This window comes from Musca autumnalis, unplaced genomic scaffold, assembly GCF_047663935.1.
Source record: "Musca autumnalis isolate F117 unplaced genomic scaffold, ASM4766393v1 scaffold_2, whole genome shotgun sequence".
Lineage (NCBI taxonomy): Eukaryota > Metazoa > Arthropoda > Insecta > Diptera > Muscidae > Musca > Musca autumnalis.
The window spans coordinates 14,709,958-14,728,647 of NW_027411755.1; the positions used below are offsets into that span (position 1 = coordinate 14,709,958).

General features: G+C 36.2%; 3 protein-coding genes and 1 long non-coding RNA gene across 7 annotated transcripts; 3 read left to right on the forward strand and 1 right to left on the reverse strand.

The window, feature by feature from the left end:
* Positions 1-4,103: 4,103 nt before the first annotated feature.
* l(2)SH0834 (lethal (2) SH0834) lies at positions 4,104-5,481 on the forward strand. The gene is made up of 3 exons (XM_073965104.1): positions 4,104-4,450; positions 4,714-4,791; positions 4,853-5,481. Exons 1-3 carry the CDS (start codon positions 4,222-4,224, stop codon positions 5,347-5,349), a joined length of 804 nt encoding a protein of 267 aa, XP_073821205.1. The 5' UTR covers positions 4,104-4,221; the 3' UTR covers positions 5,350-5,481.
* A 1,306-nt stretch (positions 5,482-6,787) lies between these two features.
* Positions 6,788-8,664, forward strand: Rpn3 (regulatory particle non-ATPase 3). Its single transcript, XM_073967126.1, has 3 exons — positions 6,788-6,890; positions 6,955-7,139; positions 7,203-8,664. The coding sequence occupies exons 2-3, from the start codon at positions 6,979-6,981 to the stop codon at positions 8,518-8,520; spliced, it is 1,479 nt and encodes a 492-aa protein (XP_073823227.1). The 5' UTR covers positions 6,788-6,890; positions 6,955-6,978; the 3' UTR covers positions 8,521-8,664.
* Positions 8,665-9,254: 590 nt separating this feature from the next.
* On the reverse strand, positions 9,255-11,574 carry Usp14 (ubiquitin specific protease 14). The gene is made up of 6 exons (XM_073967127.1): positions 11,206-11,574; positions 10,956-11,131; positions 10,794-10,898; positions 10,331-10,728; positions 10,043-10,265; positions 9,255-9,976 (listed from the first exon to the last, which is right to left on the reverse strand). Exons 1-6 carry the CDS (start codon positions 11,219-11,221, stop codon positions 9,416-9,418), a joined length of 1,479 nt encoding a protein of 492 aa, XP_073823228.1. The 5' UTR covers positions 11,222-11,574; the 3' UTR covers positions 9,255-9,415.
* Positions 11,575-11,781: 207 nt separating this feature from the next.
* On the forward strand, positions 11,782-13,865 carry LOC141393717 (uncharacterized). Of its 4 annotated transcripts, none has more exons than XR_012410165.1 (8): positions 11,782-11,910; positions 11,993-12,143; positions 12,220-12,451; positions 12,527-12,636; positions 12,695-12,891; positions 12,953-13,356; positions 13,424-13,636; positions 13,696-13,865. It is a non-coding gene; the product is annotated as an uncharacterized lncRNA (long non-coding RNA). The 4 variants fall into 4 exon arrangements; XR_012410167.1 differs by having other exon boundaries at positions 13,424-13,624; XR_012410166.1 differs by lacking the exon at positions 11,782-11,910 and having other exon boundaries at positions 11,925-12,143; positions 13,424-13,624.
* Positions 13,866-18,690: the final 4,825 nt, after the last annotated feature.

An 18,690-nucleotide genomic window follows, 5' to 3' on the forward strand; every position in this document is an offset into this window, starting at 1 on the left:
TTTTATCAGAAGTAAGCAAGGTAATGGGTACTTTACACGATATGTTTTTTACATATGAGTTGTCACTTTGCATATACATTTTGTGTGGGAGAAGTGACAACTCATATGTAAAAAACATACCGTGTAAAGTACCCATAAGCAGGCAAGGCAGCTTATGCACGCAGGCCTTTACAGCCGTATTTGCTTGCAGTATATATATCATGGGGAAAAATACATATAAAATGTTGTAGTCATGACTGTGTAGTCCTCGTAATCATGACTACTAATTTGACTAATTTGGGGGAGTCATTTCGATAGTTGTCCTGCCACACAACCATTCTTGTTTGTCTCCGTTGCATTTTTTGAGATTTGGGTCATATTCCGATGTGCAAAAGTTGGACCAATGTCTCTCACTCTTTCAATTATTGTGACCACCAGCCATTTATACTGGGCACTGTCATATTTTTGAAGCTTTTGAACAAATATGTCTGGAAGCTTGCACATGATCACGAAACATATCATAGCCCTGTTGCAAAGGAATTTAAACACGATTCCCTAACAGCCCTTAGACGAAATTTTTGTGTGGAGGCACTCGAAGGACTGGATCTACGCCCGGAAAAAATGACGAATATTTTTTAGACAAAATTAGTAATTCCTCTCGTGATTTTTCATACGCACCATTTTAGCGAAAATCTGTGAACTTTTATGGGGCAGTTATCGCAAGAAGTGGACCCTCCCACGAGGAATAATTTTTGAACTACATTGATCCGTTCGAGAGTTATTCTTTAGACAGACGGGCAACAGTACAAATGTCTGAAAATTTTAAGTTTAAAAATTTTGAAATTAAATTTGTTTGGAATTGGAAATATAAATAATAGTACGTTTATATATAACCGGATTTAATAAACCCACTGGGTTTCAAATGTCAATTCCATTGGTTATATGTCAAACAAATCCTCATAATGAAGGTTAACCCGGCAAAATACCTCTAATGTGTACGACTTTAAACCTAACATTTGTGTGTTTTAACATATACATACAAAGTTTGTCAAAATCATTTTGTCAATGAAGGGACTGCAAAGCGAATACAACTCTGTGAGCTGTGAGCGTGAGGTTACCTTGTATCATGCAAAAAGGTCAATATAACCATGAAAAGCAAAGTTTAGGTGTTTTTTGTTCGCATTCATTTTCTTTCGACATAGTGAAACAGGCCCTTAATTTATTTACATACATATATAAAGCTGAAAACACATCCAACGTTTGAGTAAAGTTTTGTGTTGGGCATTGAGAAAAAAACAACAACAGGGCGACGCCGACACCAAAGTTCAGCGTTGATGTGTTTGCCGGCATATATATCAAATAAATTTAAATTTTTTGGCATCATGCCGAACAGCGTAAAAACGGCCAAAACGACACAAAACTTTACCCAAACGTTGTATGTGTTTTCAGCTTAACGTATAAGCTACGTTCCCGTACTTTTTTAATGGTGAAAGTTGCAAAAGAGCGTTCTGTTAAACATTGCGGCCACACAAAAACTAGTTTAAAAAGTTCGGGAACGGAAAATTGTGAGAAATTGGGACACCAGCCATTCAGAACACGGCTAATATGTTACAACATTTGTTCGCCGTGTAAGATGTTTCTAAGGAGCAGTGTGGCCGTTGTGCCACTAAATTATCGATTTTGAAACTTCTTTAGGCTTTAAATCTTCTGTGCCACCTTTTTATTTTGATACCAAATGTGCCACTTTTTGAAAATGTTTGCCACTTTTTCATACCATTTGCTACTATTTTTAAATTAAATACATAGTAATGTAAAGAAAAAACGACGAATTATACCCCGTTTATATATAACCGGATTTAACAAACCGACTGGGTTTTAAATGTCAATTCCATTACTTATATTTCAAACAAATCCTCATAAAGAAGGTTAACCCTGCAAAAAGCTCTAATATAAACAGCATAGCATTACGGATTTGAAGTAACCCAGCAAAAAGTTTGCATCCGCGGATGCAGTTGAATCACTACATCCCAGCAAAAAGTTTGCATCCACGGAAGCAGTTAAATCACTGGTGCAAGTGTCACGAAGTGCTTCTTTTTCTATGAATTCCTCAGTGAATTTTACAAGGGAGCGCGCAGAAAGGAAGCACTCCATTTTGCTTCCGCAGCACGCAGTTAGGAAGCACTCCATTTTGCTTCCGCAGCACGCAGCTAGGAAGCACTCCATTTTTACAATTTTTACCACTTTTACGAGTTTTGCGTTCCCGTACACAAAATTTGTATGAAAATCGTTTACGACTTTTACCACTTTGTAAAGTACGGGAACAGGCCATTAATAAGACATTTTAATTTTATTCTTATAGGCCGTTTATATATAACAAGGTTAACCCAGTGGGTCTGGGTTTCAAATGTCATTTCCATTGTATATACTTCAAACAAATCCTCATAAAGAAGGTTAACCCTGCAAAAAACTATAATATAAACGCCGTATTACTTTAATTTCATTTGTTGAATGAAAATTGAATTTTTTATCGTTTATACATAAAAGTGCTTGTTGGATGTAATCCAAATGTGTGGGAAAAGGATTGCCTTTTTCATTAGTCCACTGGAAGCGCATCCATGCATGTAATGAAATCCTCACTCCAACTTGCACCACTTCCATTTTTTTTTGCTGGGATGTGAACGGTACATTTGCCGTTGGAGTACATCTTTTCCTTTGAATTCACTTATGAATTTTACAAGAGAGCGCGCAGCTAGGATGCACTCCATTTTGCTTCCACAGCACACAGCTAGGATGCACTCCATTTTCGATCCAAATCACAGCTTTTGATGTAGTGTTTTGGATTGAATTTAAAGGCACTCTTCGGATTACATTTTTCATCAGTCCAAAGATGCAATTAAAATGTAAGCCATTGCGAAATATCCCAAAATAAATAAAATGAATTTATTATTTGTGTAAAACAAGAACACAAAGAACTTTATTATATAAACACAAATTAAAAAAAAACTTTCCATTAAATTCAATCACATTTGAGCTTACTTCCTCCGTTCTCGATTTCATCCAAATGCATCTGATTTTCTTTCATCATCCTAAAGTTTTTTATGTTGCCTTTCCATCACTAGTTCAGCTTTCGACATGGACTCCAACTCCACTCCATTAAAAATTTCCGTCTCGTAAATCACCGCAAAAATGTTCGCAACTTATGTTATTTTTTTATTTTATACAAAATTCTTCGAAATGTATACACTGTTTTTTCTTTAGGAATCTCTACAGCAACTGCTTATAAAATGTATCGAACGGAGTGCATTTTTCATAACTCTTTTGGACTACATCGAAAGATGTTGTGAAATCATAACTCCAATTGCACAACTTCCAAAATTTTTTGCTGGGTAAGCTTTCGCCCAGCAATGCATGTTATGTTGTTACGTCGAGTTACAATGACTTTACCATTGCGTTACGTTTTCGATTGTTTTATACTTTGTTTGAAACACCCTGTGTTTAATATACCAACTCTTCAACTAACTCTTGTGCCAGACACTGAAAATAAAACATGAAAATATTTTAGCTTTTTGGAGAGAGCGGAGGTGAAGGAGCTCCCTTTCTCCCTTCTTACCCATAAACTGAAAACATTTTCATGAAAATTTTCATAGTCTGGCACAAGACTAAGTAATCATATGGTGTTTGTTTTTTTCTATTTTTGACCAGAGGAGGAAGCCAGTCGGCTGAAAATCGGCGGCGCGCCGCCACCTCTCGTTTTCGTCGAGCCGCCGCCGATTTTGTCGGCTCAAATCGGCTAAAAATCGCCAGTCGTCAAATCGGTAGAAACGGCGCGCGCCGATAATTTTCAGAAAAATCCATGAAATTTGGCGATGTACATAGTCCCGGTCCACACTAGACTGATTTCATTGAAAAATTTCATGAAATTTTGCTTTCTGAGTAATTTTATGAAATTTCTGTAGTGGGGAGAATGAATTTCATTAAAAAATTTCATGTAATTAGACGTTCTTAGGTATTATTTCATGAAATTTTTTAATGAAATTCATTCTAGTGTGTACCGGGACTATGTTTAAACTACATGTTAACTAAGCTGAAATTTAGCCGCGAGTCGGTAAATAAGACGGCGCGCCGCCGCCGATTGTCTTGCAAAAAATCGGTCGGCTTCGTTGTCTGAAGTTCAGACGCATTTGTCCAAAAAAGAATTGGAATTAAATTCCTTTACAAAGAGTTAGAATAAATAAATTAGACATGGAGGAAACAATTAGCAACGAAACAGTTGAAAACAATGAAAATGACAATGAGATGCTAGCTAAAGATAAATTGAATCAAAGACGTGAAGCACGCAGACGAAAAATTTTGGAGAATGCCAAGAATCGCTTGGAAAGGTTAAATGGACGGACAGTTGCAGTCAATGACGAAATGCCTCCTAGCACTGAAAGACGACAACCAATTAAAATAGAATATGAACACACAAACGGTAAGTAGCACTAAATGTACCTTTATGATGTCATAAGTGGGCTAGAAGGATGGTGGGTTGTCATTAAAAAAGCGGCGACGGGCGCCGGTTTTTAGGCAGACACGCACAATTGTAAACATGTTGAGATTTGTGGAATGTGGTATGGGAGTAAGCTTGATGTTGTTTTATTTAAGATTGACCTATTATTTTATCGATATAAATGAAACCAAAATATAGCCCTAAGAAGATGCATTGATTGATTATACTGTTATTCCTGTCCATAGGTCCAACGACAACAGCAACCGAAACTGCTGAATTTTCTGATCCTGAAGTCGAACCTGATATTTTACCACAACACATGAGTAAGTCCTTAAAAACACTATCTTTTAATTTTCCGCCATTAACCTTGTTACTTCTTTGCAGGACAATTTGTAAGAGACAATGGTGGTTCATTGCCCTTTAATAGCTTTGATCTAAATACTGCAACACTGCAAGATGAAACACCAACAAACGATTTAAATGACTTATTAAACATGTTCCAGACCGTCCCCACTGTTAAAGAACGTCACATACTTGTAAAGGCACGCATACATCTTATTGTGTCCGCTTTAATTTCTTCTGTGTTTGCAATATTTTGGCCTGAAATTGGATATAGCATTTTCATTTTACCCGGCATATGTGTCATTACTGACTTGTTGTTTTTCCGCGAACAAAAACCCTTACATCCTATGTTGAATATGATCTTTATGTTATTTAGTAATCATTTGCCACCACAGGCACAAAAATGTCTGCATATATTTACAATTGTACAAAGTATAATTGTGGACTTGGGTGTATTTATATTTAGTTTTTGTACACTATTCTATTTGATAACGTTGTGTACCAATAACGTAGTTACCGGTCTTATGGTAATTAAATAAAAATGTTTTTTTTTCGACTTTTTTAGTTTTCACACTGAATTGATTTTGTGTAATGTACGTAATTTAACGATTGTTTTGTTAATAAAACATCCTATAAATAAAAACATATATTTATTAAAGGGACTGACACAATTGATTTGTTTTTTATTGCTAAGGATGTCATTAAGAACTTGAAACTATGGTACCACTTGCTCAATGTCCAAAAATGAAGATCCAACGCCGTGTGATCAATAGATCAAGTTAGAATGTTAACTATTTCTTACTATATGCAATTTTATTTGTCGCTATTTTCAGTTAGAGGATATGAGAAATATCGTGCTAATTCCGGAGCAAGTCGAGTTTTTGCGCTAAGGCAAGGCAACATTTTCTTAAATCGCAAGTTTTTTTCTAAGTAGCCGGCCTACGACCGGGAATTTAAGTCTTTCTTCTATTTATAGTAACCGGCATTTAACAAGGGAGTTTTCGTAATTTCAGAGGCCCATATTTCGGGAAGTAACCAATGTTATATATATTTGTGATCAGAAATATAACCAAATGTATTTTTCAACAATTCCATCTAATATTCACAATTTTCATTCCTAATTTATGGCATGTTCCAGAACCTGCAAGAATCTACTAATTTTTACTACAATAAAATTTTTTCCTTTATGTTATCGAAAAAAATAGTAAAAATGAGTAGATGCTTGGAGTTCTGGAACAGACCATTAATTTTAAATTTTTTTCTTTTAAACTACACTTCTAACAGCTGATTACCCTTTTAACTGATCTAACCCATCTTCCTTTATTATTAGTTGTGTCTTTTTACTTTTTCAGTAATAATTATTCAGTAACTTCTTTTCAGAGAGTAAGAGAGATTTTACTCTTTGATACGAAAATAGAGAAAAAAGTAAAATGACAGCATTTAGTAAACTTTAGCAAGATAACAGTTTATAACCAAAACAAAAACATTGGCGCCAATGCATGAACGAAAAAATAACTCCAAAGCAATGAAAAAGTTCTTCATTTTTAAGCAAAATTAATAGAAAATAATTAATATATTAATAAAATAATCAATAAATAAACGTGAGTCGTAATATTTATAGTATTTTTCCACAAAAAATAAGATAAACATTGAGCAGTTGACCATTTGCAGATGATTAAAAAACAGCTGATCGAACTTGCTAAAGGTTGCTGGGAAAAATTCTTTCAGCAACTTTTAGCAATTTCTCAGCAAACAACTGTCAAACTTGTTCTCTCACTTCGCTCTCTTTTACTGAACTTTTGTGTAAAAAGACAGCATTTAGTAACATTTCCTAATAATTGTTACAAATTATCACGTAAAAAGACACAGCTATTATTGTGTGTGTTAACAGTCCCATTAGTCATTTAAAGCTGATGTGTTACCAGCCCACTATACTTTGCCATGTACACAGTCATTCTCAATGGTTTAATTATATTATTGTACACCCTGTGTGTTTCGTTTCACACATTCCGCCCATTACAAACACAAAGAAGAAGAAATTTACTTGTGTCAAAGCATTACTCGACAACTTTTAAAAGAGGTCTGTGCAAAATTTTTGCTAAACAAACCACAATTAATAAATAAATCCTTCTTTAATCAATAAGAAATTCATAGAATCAAACTTCGAAATGACGGTCACGGAAGCTGTTAAAGATAACGAAATGGAGGTTGATCCAAGTGAGGATACAACAACTAGCGATGGCAAAAAAGATCAAGATGTTGTGCATATTTTGGAACTTCGTGAGCATATACGCAAGATTGATAAGGCCGTCATAAGCAATGAATACCGGTGAGTGTGGAAACATTAACGTTTGATGTTTTACAATTGAAAAACAAATTGTTTCCTTTGCAGCTTTATTGCCCGAGTCTTGAGAACTTTGCCAAGTACTCGCCGCAAATTGAATGGTGTTGTCTTGCGTTTCTTGGCCACAATTGTTTATCCTCCAGGTGCTGAACGTGAAGCTGCCTTGGCCTTTGCTCCTGCTGTGGCTGCTGGAAGTCAAGAACCCAAAGTGGGAAAAGTACGCACAGCCACCACCAACCCTATTATTGAAATTGATGCCTATTTCCATTTGTTACTGATCGTGAAACTCATCGATGACAATGAGCTACAAAAGGCCTCTGCCTGTTCGGATGCTTTGTTGGCAAAAATCCAGGGACAAAATCGTCGCAGTTTGGATTTGATTTTAGCCAAATTCTATTTCTATTATTCTCGAGTTGCAGAACTGACCAATAATTTGGAGGGCATACGTCCCTTCCTACATGCTCGCCTGCGTACGTCTACTCTGCGCAATGATTTCGAAGGCCAAGCTGTCCTCTTGAATTGTCTTCTACGTAATTATTTGCACTACTCCTTGTATGACCAGGCCGACAAGTTGGTCAAGAAATCGGTATATCCAGAATCGGCCAGCAACAATGAATGGGCTCGTTTCTTGTACTATTTGGGTCGTATAAAGGCAGCCAAACTGGAATATAGTGATGCCCATAAACATTTGGTGCAGGCATTGCGTAAAGCCCCCCAAACTGCAGCAATTGGTTTTCGTCAAACCGTCCAAAAGTTGATTATTGTTGTGGAACTGTTGTTGGGCAACATTCCTGAACGCCAGGTATTCCGTCAGGCAACTCTAAGGAAATCTTTAGCCCCCTACTTCCAACTTACACAAGCTGTTCGCCTGGGTAACTTGAAACGGTTTGGTGAAGTTGTGGAAAACTTTGGTCCCAAATTCCAACAGGATCACACCTATACTTTGATAATACGTTTGCGCCACAATGTCATTAAGACTGCCATTAGATCGATTGGCTTGTCCTATTCACGTATCTCGCCGGCGGATATTGCCAAACGTCTTATGCTCGACTCACCCGAAGATGCTGAATTCATTGTTGCTAAAGCTATACGTGATGGTGTCATTGAGGCCACCTTAGATCCTGCCAACAACTTTATGCGCAGCAAAGAAAGTACTGATATTTATAGCACCCGAGAACCTCAATTGGCGTTCCATGAACGTATATCATTCTGTCTTAATTTACACAATCAAAGTGTCAAGGCTATGCGTTATCCACCCAAATCGTATGGCAAAGATTTGGAAAGCGCCGAGGAACGTCGTGAACGTGAACAGCAAGATTTGGAATTGGCCAAGGAAATGGCTGAGGATGAAGATGATGGTTTCTAAACAGTGCATTCTTCTCTTTGATATGATGGCATATTTAAAAGCTGTGCTTTATTATAACAAGATTTATCTATCTACGCGTTCATACCATACCATTTATAATTGTAATGAAAACTAACAGTAATTAAAAATAAACAAAATAAAAAATATAAGTAAATGTTTTGATTTGCTCTCTTGCAGAACCTGCAAGAAGCTTCTGCTTTTTAACTACGATAACATTTTTTCCTTTGTTATCGAAAAAATTGCAGATTCTTGCAGGTTCTGGATAAGACATACGGGCATGTGATGGAAAACGATTCGACTCGTTTTGCCATAAATCGAAATCGTATATTTCTAATTTTGGTGAATATTTTAATGAAATTGAAAATGGATTATAAAAATATTATTCAAATAAGGGACGTTTGCGAAGCAAAACTATATATATCAACAAAGGCAACCCGCTAATATACCATTTCGATTCTGCAAATCGACTCGATTCGGTTTTCATCACATACCTGATAAGGTATAGAAAGGTATTAGCAATACGGGGATTACATCGACTTTAAAAATGACTACTTTAGAAGTCAATGCTACTTTTTATTGGAAAAGTAAACTGACTAACCTATTGTAATTTAAATTTACAATTTGTCGTGGAACCATTCCGCTTCACTGTTCAATGTCATCAGACATTTTCACTTTTGAGAGCAAGGACTTCCACCAATGTAGGTATACGGAATAATTTGTTAACTAAAAAATAATTCAAGTATTTTTTTTTTTAATTTATTTATTAAATAAGTTGTTTTGAAATGCTTTTACATAAACAATAATGATGTTATGTAGGGGCTTGTTGTATAAATGTTCGGCCTTCCATGATGTTTTCCTGTTCGTGGTATGCTCGCTCTCTCCTCTTGGAAAATGTTTATGTACTGTCCATGGGTTCAACAGATTTTGGCAGTAATTTAGGTCCGTACAACAGAACATAGGCGCAATGCCAATCACCGCCGCCAGAGAGACGTAAAATCTCTTCACTTGTTACCGATGAAACAACATCATCATCGAATTTAAACCACACCTCATCGGTGTGCTTAACCCAAGCAACATAATGACCCGAAGTAGATGAACGACCTTTGTGTGTTAGCACAGCTTGGAGTGTATAAAAGCCGGAATTGTTACTACCCGCATCATCTTCAAACGAATAGGGTTCATATTCTATTTTAGGTTTTTCTTCGCCTTCTTTTGTCTTCACCTCGGCCAAGGGATCTTTAATTTGTTTTTCCAATTTCTTGTCTTCCAATTCCTTGAATTTAGCACGCACTGGACAAAGTTTGTTTTGTAATTCGGGAGTACACAAATCGAAGGCATCAAATTCCAACGGAAATTTAATGTCTTTTAAAACCTTGGCGTTGATACCCTCCTTGCCTTTGTATTGGAAACGTACAAAATTGATTGTTAAATAAGCAGGCAAACGGGCAATTAAATACTAAAACGAATAATCAAGCAATTAAGATTAGGTATGTTGGAAGATATTAAACGATTTATTACTTACCGATCTTGTGTAGTTGGCATCTCTACCCAGAGATTCGGAACGCTTTACTAAGGTCTCATTAAGCTTTGACTTAAGACCGCTATGCATGTATTTCACTTCTGGTGATATAAAACAACTTAGCTGCAAAAAGTTTTCCTTGGATGTTGATGTTTCTTCCTCTGGAGCTTCGCTGCAACTCATTTTCACCTCAAAAGTACCACCGAAATATTGTTCTATGAAAGAGCTGTAACCAGGAAGAATTCAACATTTGTTATTCTAAATTTTAATAAAACCACAAAATGTACGTACTTATATTTCTTTACTTGCTTTTCGCTCTCATCTCCTCCAGCCCCTTTATTGGAGGATGGCAATTTTTGTTGTAACATCTTCAGTAATTCCGACCAACATTCATTGGCATCCTGTTGACGGTATGTACCGTTTTCACCGGTTTGTGCAAATTGTGGAAAGGCACGATGCAAAGTACCCAATAAAACAAATGGTGTTACAGTACTGCCGGTACGTTCCATTTGTTTGAATAGAAATTTCATAGCCGAGGTGATGGCTAAAGGCATTGAATCAGCATCAGCTGTTTCCACACGGAAATTATCTAAAGCCTCACGTAACTCAGGAATTGCCCTTAAACATTGGAGTGTGGCATTCATATAACATGTATTACCCAAATTTGTCAGACCAGCTGGTACTTCCATCTAAAAATTAGCAAAACACAAGTCTTTAAAATGAATATACAACAACAACAATATGATACACTTACAACTGTGGCCATTTCAGCATCATTCATGTCCTCAATAAATTTAACTGGTTCTACAGGTTTTTCCGGCACTTGTTCCTTGGTGCCCAACAACAATATAGTGGCTCCCTATAAATGTAATAAATCATTGCAAGGCTGTACTTAGTTGGCATCCTTTTAACCTACCTCCTTAATTTGCAGATTCCATTGATCATCCTTTAAAATGCCACCTTTACACATAACCTTTTGTCGATCTGGAGCCACTCCTGTCAAGGCGAACAACTGTGCCTTAAACAATATAGGTTCCTCATCCGTGTTAACTTCAATATCTGGAAACATTTCACGGCCCCACTTAACTTTAACTGTAAGCAACAACAACAATAAAATATATTGTGCAAAAAATTTTCTTCAAAATTTACAGACAATTATTACTCACCTTTGAATTGTGGCATTTTATTTGTTTAGATTTAATGAAAATATTTCACTAAATTATTGATATTTGTATCTACTTCTCTTAAAATTAATAAAATTACAAATGTTTTTACAAATATTCTTCCTTTCTAGTTACTACTCGGCAAAATTTTTAAAAGTCATTTAATTTTGGCATTTAATATTGGCGAGTCGGCTTGTTGGTATAACCATAGAAACAATGTGGGAATGAAACATTACAGGGTGCCGCGGGTATTGTTACAGTGACATTTTATGTTGTTAGGCATACGGCATGATACAATTAAATAGGTAGATGCCTCAGCCCAGCTGATCGAATCTAAAACGTCAAAAAACTAGGAATTCGCCATGAAAAATCAAAACAAAGACCATATGATTTTGTAAGTAAGAGATAGAAGTAAGTAAGTAAGTAAGTATCTTTATTGGAGTCTTCTTCTTTTCGATAAATTTTACATACAAGTCGAATGGTTAACATGTGTTTTGCTTAGAACTATTGTTGTCTTGTTCTAATATACGGTGAATTCGTGGTATGCTACTTGCAAAATATTGTAAATGTATATGTTTATGAACAACGATAAAGTAGAGAGAGTAAAATAAGGCTTGCTCCCGGCCTCAGCTGTGAATAGCAGAGCAATTGTGTCTGCAGCGAAATAAATAGAGAATCAAAACAAACTTAAAACTAAATAACAAAGAGGTCTGCTAAAAAACAGTGACTAACAGAGATCATATGAATGACTATTTTTTTAAGATTAATTAAAGTTAATTTGTTATTATAGATATTCGAGTGCTCAAAAAGCTGCTTGTAAAAAAAAAGGAGACATTTGATAAAAACAAAATTGGTATCACAGATATTGTGTTCAAAAGAACATCACGTTAAAGTTATCGAGTGCTCGTAGAGCGTAATATGTAATAAAGTGAACCTTACAGGTAAGTAAAAAAATTGTAAATCTAAATTTGTAGTGAATAAATAACTTATCTATTATCTATCCTCTATGACATCCAGACGTGGACTTCTTGTAGAACTCTGGCAAGCTGTAACCATTTGGGACATGAGGAACTTCACTTAAGATTCCTATAGGCGACAGATAGGGAGATTCTGCCCATGAATTACTCTTCTCGATGTCGTAAATATCTTTTATTAAGGAGTTATCATGTGCGGCAAGTTTTTCGACGAATGTTTTCTGGTGGAATAGAGCATACTCGCAAAGTGGAACAACCCGCGATTCAGTGTAGATGTGAGTGTTTGAATATCTTTTCTGTTCATTTATGTAGTTTTTGTTGACACATTTCCTAAGAATTTTTCTTTCTAGGACTTCCAATTCTTTGGCCACTATTGGGGAAATAGTGAACCAGATCGGGAATCCGTATAACAAAATTGGTCTGATGGCCACCTTGTAGAGGAGAAGCTTTGTCTTTTCAGGTAAATGTTTGCTGTTTAACACATATGCAAATCTCGCCAATACACCCTTTGCTTTCAGTAATATGGAGCGAGCATGGGAGTTAAATTTCATCAGGTTGCTAAATTGAATTCCGAGGTATTTTAGGGATGTTCTGAAGGGTATTTCCACCCCTTCTAAGGACAGCTGAAGTAGTTTGCTCTCAGGAACTACAAACCGTGGACATTTGCCGGATGCGTTACGTATACAAATTGCAACTGATTTTGCAGCGTTGATTTGTATGCCCCACATTTTGTAGTAATTGTTGATGATTTGGAGATGATTTTTTGCCTTTTCTAGCGCAAAAGACGGTGATGTATGGTGTGAATAAATTAAGCAATCGTCGGCATATAAAATTGCTTGCGAGCTCTGGCTGGTATGAGGGAAGTCATGTAGAAAAAGATTGAAAAGATATGGCGCCAGAACGCTACCTTGCGGGACGCCACTTTTTACTGACCCCAATGGAGATGATACATCATTGATATTAACTGAAAATGAACGCGATGTGAAGAAACTTTTCATCATTTTCACCAGATATGGATCTATGCCAATTTGAATAAGCTTGTAGAGGATTCCAATATGACATACCGAATCGAATGCTTTTTGAATATCTAACGATATGGCGACAGTGCATGTTTTGTTCCTTAAATTTGATGTTATATCGCTGTGAAACTTGAGAAGGGCGTGTTGAGTGGAATGACCAGGTTTGAATCCAAATTGGTAATTAGGAACTGGATCTATGAGGAGTTCATTTTCCATCTTCTCTTTCAGGACTAACTCAAAGATTTTCCCTATATTGGATAAGAGAGAGATCGGACGAAAATCATCAACAAACGCAGTATTTGGTTTTTTCTTGATCGGGATAATTTTTGCACATTTCCATTGACGTGGAAAATATCCGTTGTTGATGCAGTTGTTGAAAAGACAGGCCATGAGTCTTATTGTTGCATCTGGAAACCTTCTGATTATAAAGTTTGATATCCCGTCGGGGCCACTAGACTTTTTGGTATTGGTGTTAGAAATAATGCATTTTATCTTTTCAGGGCCGATGAAATGATGACTATCTTGGTTGTTTAATGAGCGGAATCCGTCATCAAAGGAGTATATACTGGATGAAGTAGCATCGATACATGATGCAACTCTAGAATTAAGATCTTGAACTGGATTCGAAGGCAATTTCTCTTGAAATATAGTGGAATAATACGTTTGAAAATGATTAGCAATTTCAACACTGTTTGTGATAATATCGTTACCGTGTTTAAGCTTTTGACAAAAGGGGGATTTGGTTTTCCCTGTAAATTGAGCAATTTGCTTAAATGCCGATGGTCCAGGCTTGACTTTTTTTAGCTTGTTATTGAATGTTTGAGCAGATTCTATGTTTATAAGCTCTTTGATGATGTTCTTTAAGAGTTGTATTTGTTTGGAAAGGATTGTGTACTCACGATTTATCCTGTTACCTGTACGGTGGAATATCTTTTTTAATTCTTTCTGCCATTGGTGTTTTATGTTGAGAAAGTGCTTAACTCTGTCAGAGAGAGGGGGCTTTCCATCTTTTAAGATGATCCTTTCCGTATGCATGTTATGAATGCGTTTGAACTCGTTATTGAAATGTTCGATAACCGTATCAATCTCATCGTTTTCCAGATTTCTGTTTGTCGGCGGCATAATTTCTTGCGATGCTGACTCTAAATCATGACGGAAATTATTCCAGTTTGTGTTTTTGTACGATGTGAAAGATTTTGGCTGTCTCAGGACTAAGTTGGAACATTCAAGTCTCAACACTAGTTTTATTGGAAAATGGTCTGAAAATGTCGGCAGGGAGGAAATGCGGTAATTTAGATTAGCATGATCAATTAATTGTGAACTTAGTAAAAAGTGATCCAAGAAGGAGGATCCATTGGGATAAGACGGTGAGGTATCACAAAGCCGAGTGACGTCTAAGCAATTGTTACTTAGCCACGAACTCAAGACTTTTCCGTTAGAGTTTTCGTATAAATCGCCCCATATCGGACTTTTCGAGTTAAGATCTCCGCCGAGGATAAAACCATCAAAAGAGTTACAGAAATGCAGAATTTTATTTAGATCCGCTTCAAGCCTGTTTACGGGAAAACTGCAGGGTATATATACCGATCCAATTATGTACTTTTTGGAGCCATTGTCGGAAGGTGTTTCTACTTTTATTAGAGATGTAATAATCCCAATATCGTTTATGTATACTCGTGTGAAAAGAATGTTGTTTTTCACTATGACGGCTGTTCCTACTGGGGAATTATCGTAGACAAAGCTGTATCCATCTATCTTCACATAAGGGTTCTTCCGAAGATGACATTCTTGAATAAGGGCAAAATCTATTTTTTCCTTGTGGAGTATATTTCGTAACTCCACTCGGCGACTCGCATCAATAAGTGAGCGTACATTGAATGTAAGGAATTTTATGAACCTATGGTCCATAATGGGTCCTTACTTTTGTAAGAAGCCTCAAGAACTCTTTTTTGGCTTCATGTTTTGACATGTTTTTAAAGTTATTTAAAAACATCTGAATTTCTTCTTCTAGAGTTAACTCTTCTGGCTCAAGAAATTGGTTGGCAAGTTTTAAAAACTCTTGAATTAGTGGTGATTGTTGAGTGTCATCATGTTTGCTTGTGGTTCTCGGTTGAAGAAAACTGGCAAAGGTCTTCCCGGGAGAAAAAATAGACATATTGGTAGCTCTTTTGACGTTGTTTTGGGCAATGTTTTTATTTTCAATAGCCTTAGATATCTTACTTTTTCTAACAGCGAGGTATTGCTTATATGATGGACAGCCTTTATAATTAGCAGGATGTCCTGCTTTGTTGCAATTTATGCAGAATGGTTCTGAGGTGTCAGATTTAGTACGCTGGCACTCCCCTGGAAGATGTACTTGATCGCATTTAACGCATTTGTACGATGAATTGCAGTTTCGGGAAATATGACCCCAACGCTGACATCTACGACACTGAACTTCACCATTTTTCTTCTTAGGCTTTTCCCAAGAAATTGATTGGTTTTGCAAACCACGTATATGAGAGACTTCCTCAAATGTTTTGCCTGGCAACAATGTTACCAAGAAGAGACCCGTGTCTGTGTTCATTTTTATAGACCTGGGCGTTTTAAATTTGGTTACGCTTGCCACTGTGTCTGGGACAAGAGTATCAAGTTTCTGTTTTATTTGGTCTGGATCAGTGTTTGGGTACAATTTTCTTATTAACATTGGTACCTGTTTAAGCTCCTTTGGTGTGAATGAGTAGGAGTTAATATTTTTTGCCTTCAATATGTCCATCATTGATGCATGAATTTTCGGGTCTGCAAAGTAGAGCTTACTCTTTGAACGATTAACATTTTTTATCTGAAATGAAGATTCAGGTATGGATTTTCTTAATGTCTCCACCAATGCATTAATATCGACATTAAATATAAAGATCGGAGGGCACCAGGTTTTTTTGGTTTTGGGCTCTCCATCGTTGTGGTTTTGTGGTTTTGGTTTGGGTGCTTGACTTGGCAAATTAATGTCTATGTCTGCTAGCGCTCCAAGAATGCCGAATCTGTTTTGATCGTCGGTGTTGTGTTTTAATAGTTGATTGTTAAGATCAGAGATATCAACATTTATGGGTGACAGAGCACTTTCAAGCCTTTGCCTTTTCCGCTCATTTTGTTGGATTTGTTTGGCTTGGTTTGTTTGTGTTATTTTTGTTATTGTTTTTGCTATCGCCGGTAAAGGATGGTTGGAAGTTGTTGCAACAACCTCCATCACATCATGCTCCATATCAGGAAGGCTGTCAGGCATCTCCATTGCAAATAAATGCAAATAAAGATGCCTGTATTACAGTCACTTGTTTTAAAAATAATAAATTTTGATTTATTGTAATTCCGCTAAAAAATCGCACGTCTGGTTTGTTGTAGGGTTCACTAGTTTTCCCGTAAGAGATAGAATGTGTTCGCTTTCTAGACAAACACGTGCGATAAAAAGAGACAACAAGAGACCATATGGCGAAAATTTTGACATTTTACATTACAAAAAAGATGCTTTGTTGTAGCAATTCGCCGATGCATCTACCTTTCTTATTGTACCATGGCATACGGTGACTTGTTGGAAAAATAATCATGGTAGATGTTCATCTCAGCTGATCCTATATGAAATCTCAAAACAACATTTTCTTAATTAAATTCGTCGTAAAAAATTAGGAAAATTTTTTTATGATGAGCATTATCACAAATTAGGCCGTCTGTACTAATAAATAGCAACAAAGAAATATTTTATCGTTTACCTAGTAACTACACAAAAATGTTTATGAATGACTGCCAAACATGTAGTCTGTTCCTTTATGGCTATATTACACCATATGCTTTTTCACATGTATGTAGACACTTTGGGTATACTAATATACAGACCAGCTGATGTCATACATGTGAAAAAGCATATGGCTAATATATCCATTACTTTTGAAAATGGTAAAAGTGCTCCAATATCGATGGAATAAAAAGGTGTTACATCAATATTGTTACGGAATTAGATTTAACTAATCTCCGTGTAGACGTTGTTTTATTTCCCAGTACGATTTGTACCAAATAAAACAGGGTTCGTTTTAGATTACGTTTCTACAATGCTTTATTTACTTTATTACACTTATTCGGAACCGACTTTAATTACTAAGCACACAGCAAGTCTCTAGTTAGCACGCAGCAATTCTTTAACCGATCTGTTCAGTTCAACGCTTAAAACACAACTCACTCGTCATTGCCAGTTCCCCTGTATTTATACCCCAAAGTCTCCCTGTTCTAGAGTCCTCTAGAACACATATGGCAACACCTCGAATCTGTGCAGCGAACACACAGACGCACATTCGCACTAAGCGAACAACCATACTGACATACATACATGGGGGGAATACAATTGGACGACAAGCACAGTAATGACGTAACTACAACAACAAACAGATGCAAGAAATAAAGAAGTGACAAACTAGACAATAATTACATGACTATGGCAAAACAAAATAAAAGCACATTAATGAAAGTTAAAGTAACATCTAGAATAATGAAGAGAGTTCTACATGGTAGTTGTTGTTGCTTAAATAAAGTAACTGCGTAATAAAAACTTTACGTTACAATTCAAATTAAACTAAACTAACTTAAACCTATCAGTTACATTCGTAACAATATCAATAATTGTGCCATTAATCATACGAAACGTCAAATTTGTCCACAATAACGCATTATTGTGAATTGCTTGTTTACATTTTGTATATGACATTTTGACAACTAGTGTGATCATCAGCTGTTTTTGCCGTTGTACCTGCATTATTGTGTAATGAGGAACATTTTTCGAGTAAAAAGTGCTAAAACTTTAAGATACTTGCACTGTCAAGTATGCAAAATTTGTACAAAACTGACGTTCTGTTACTGACATTCTTCTACAGTACAATGCAAAAGACCTTAAGGGGTGAGTACATAAGCTGCCTTGCCTGCTTACCATGCTTGCTTCTGATAAAAGAATAAAAAAGAAAAGGGTAACCTAGTCCGAAATTTGCTCGGCTTTCTTTATTCTTTAATTTTTATTATGTCAGAAATGAAGCAGGAAAGCAAGGCAATCAGGCAAGGCAGCATACGTACGCAGGCCTTTAAGGCCTCGCCACATAAGAAGATTTCTGGCATAATTCATTGAGTTGCATGTTCTTCCGGCTTTAAGTCAAAAGTCAAAGCATACGAAAATCGTGTTTCAGCACACATTCAGCCGCGTAAAGATGTGGCAACTCTACGCGGCTGAATGTGTGCTGAAAGACGATTTTCGTATGCTTTGACTTTTGACTTGAAGCCATTTTTAATTTTCAAGCAATTCTTTTTGTAAATTCGCGTATGTATACGTAAACAAATATCAGCTGACTGACATCTTATATAATTTTAGACTAGTCTAAACAACTTGGATTTGAAAGTTGGATTTAGAAATCGAGTCGATTTAAAATGACTAGTCTAAACGGGCTACAAATTTGTCGTGTAAAAAGTTTCTAAAGAGAAAGCTATTC

Bases quoted from the DNA above. Each gene is read 5' to 3' on its own strand.
- Usp14 (XM_073967127.1), bottom strand. The intron at 10,899-10,955 runs GTAGGTTAAAAG...TTACATTTATAG, and splicing joins GGAATCTGCAAATTAAGGAG to GGAGCCACTATATTGTTGTT. The intron at 9,977-10,042 runs GTAAGTAATAAA...TATTCGTTTTAG, and splicing joins ATGCCAACTACACAAGATCG to TATTTAATTGCCCGTTTGCC.
- Rpn3 (XM_073967126.1), top strand. From the start codon at position 6,979: ATGACGGTCACGGAAGCTGTTAAAGATAACGAAATGGAGGTTGATCCA. The intron at 7,140-7,202 runs GTGAGTGTGGAA...TTTCCTTTGCAG, and splicing joins GTCATAAGCAATGAATACCG to CTTTATTGCCCGAGTCTTGA.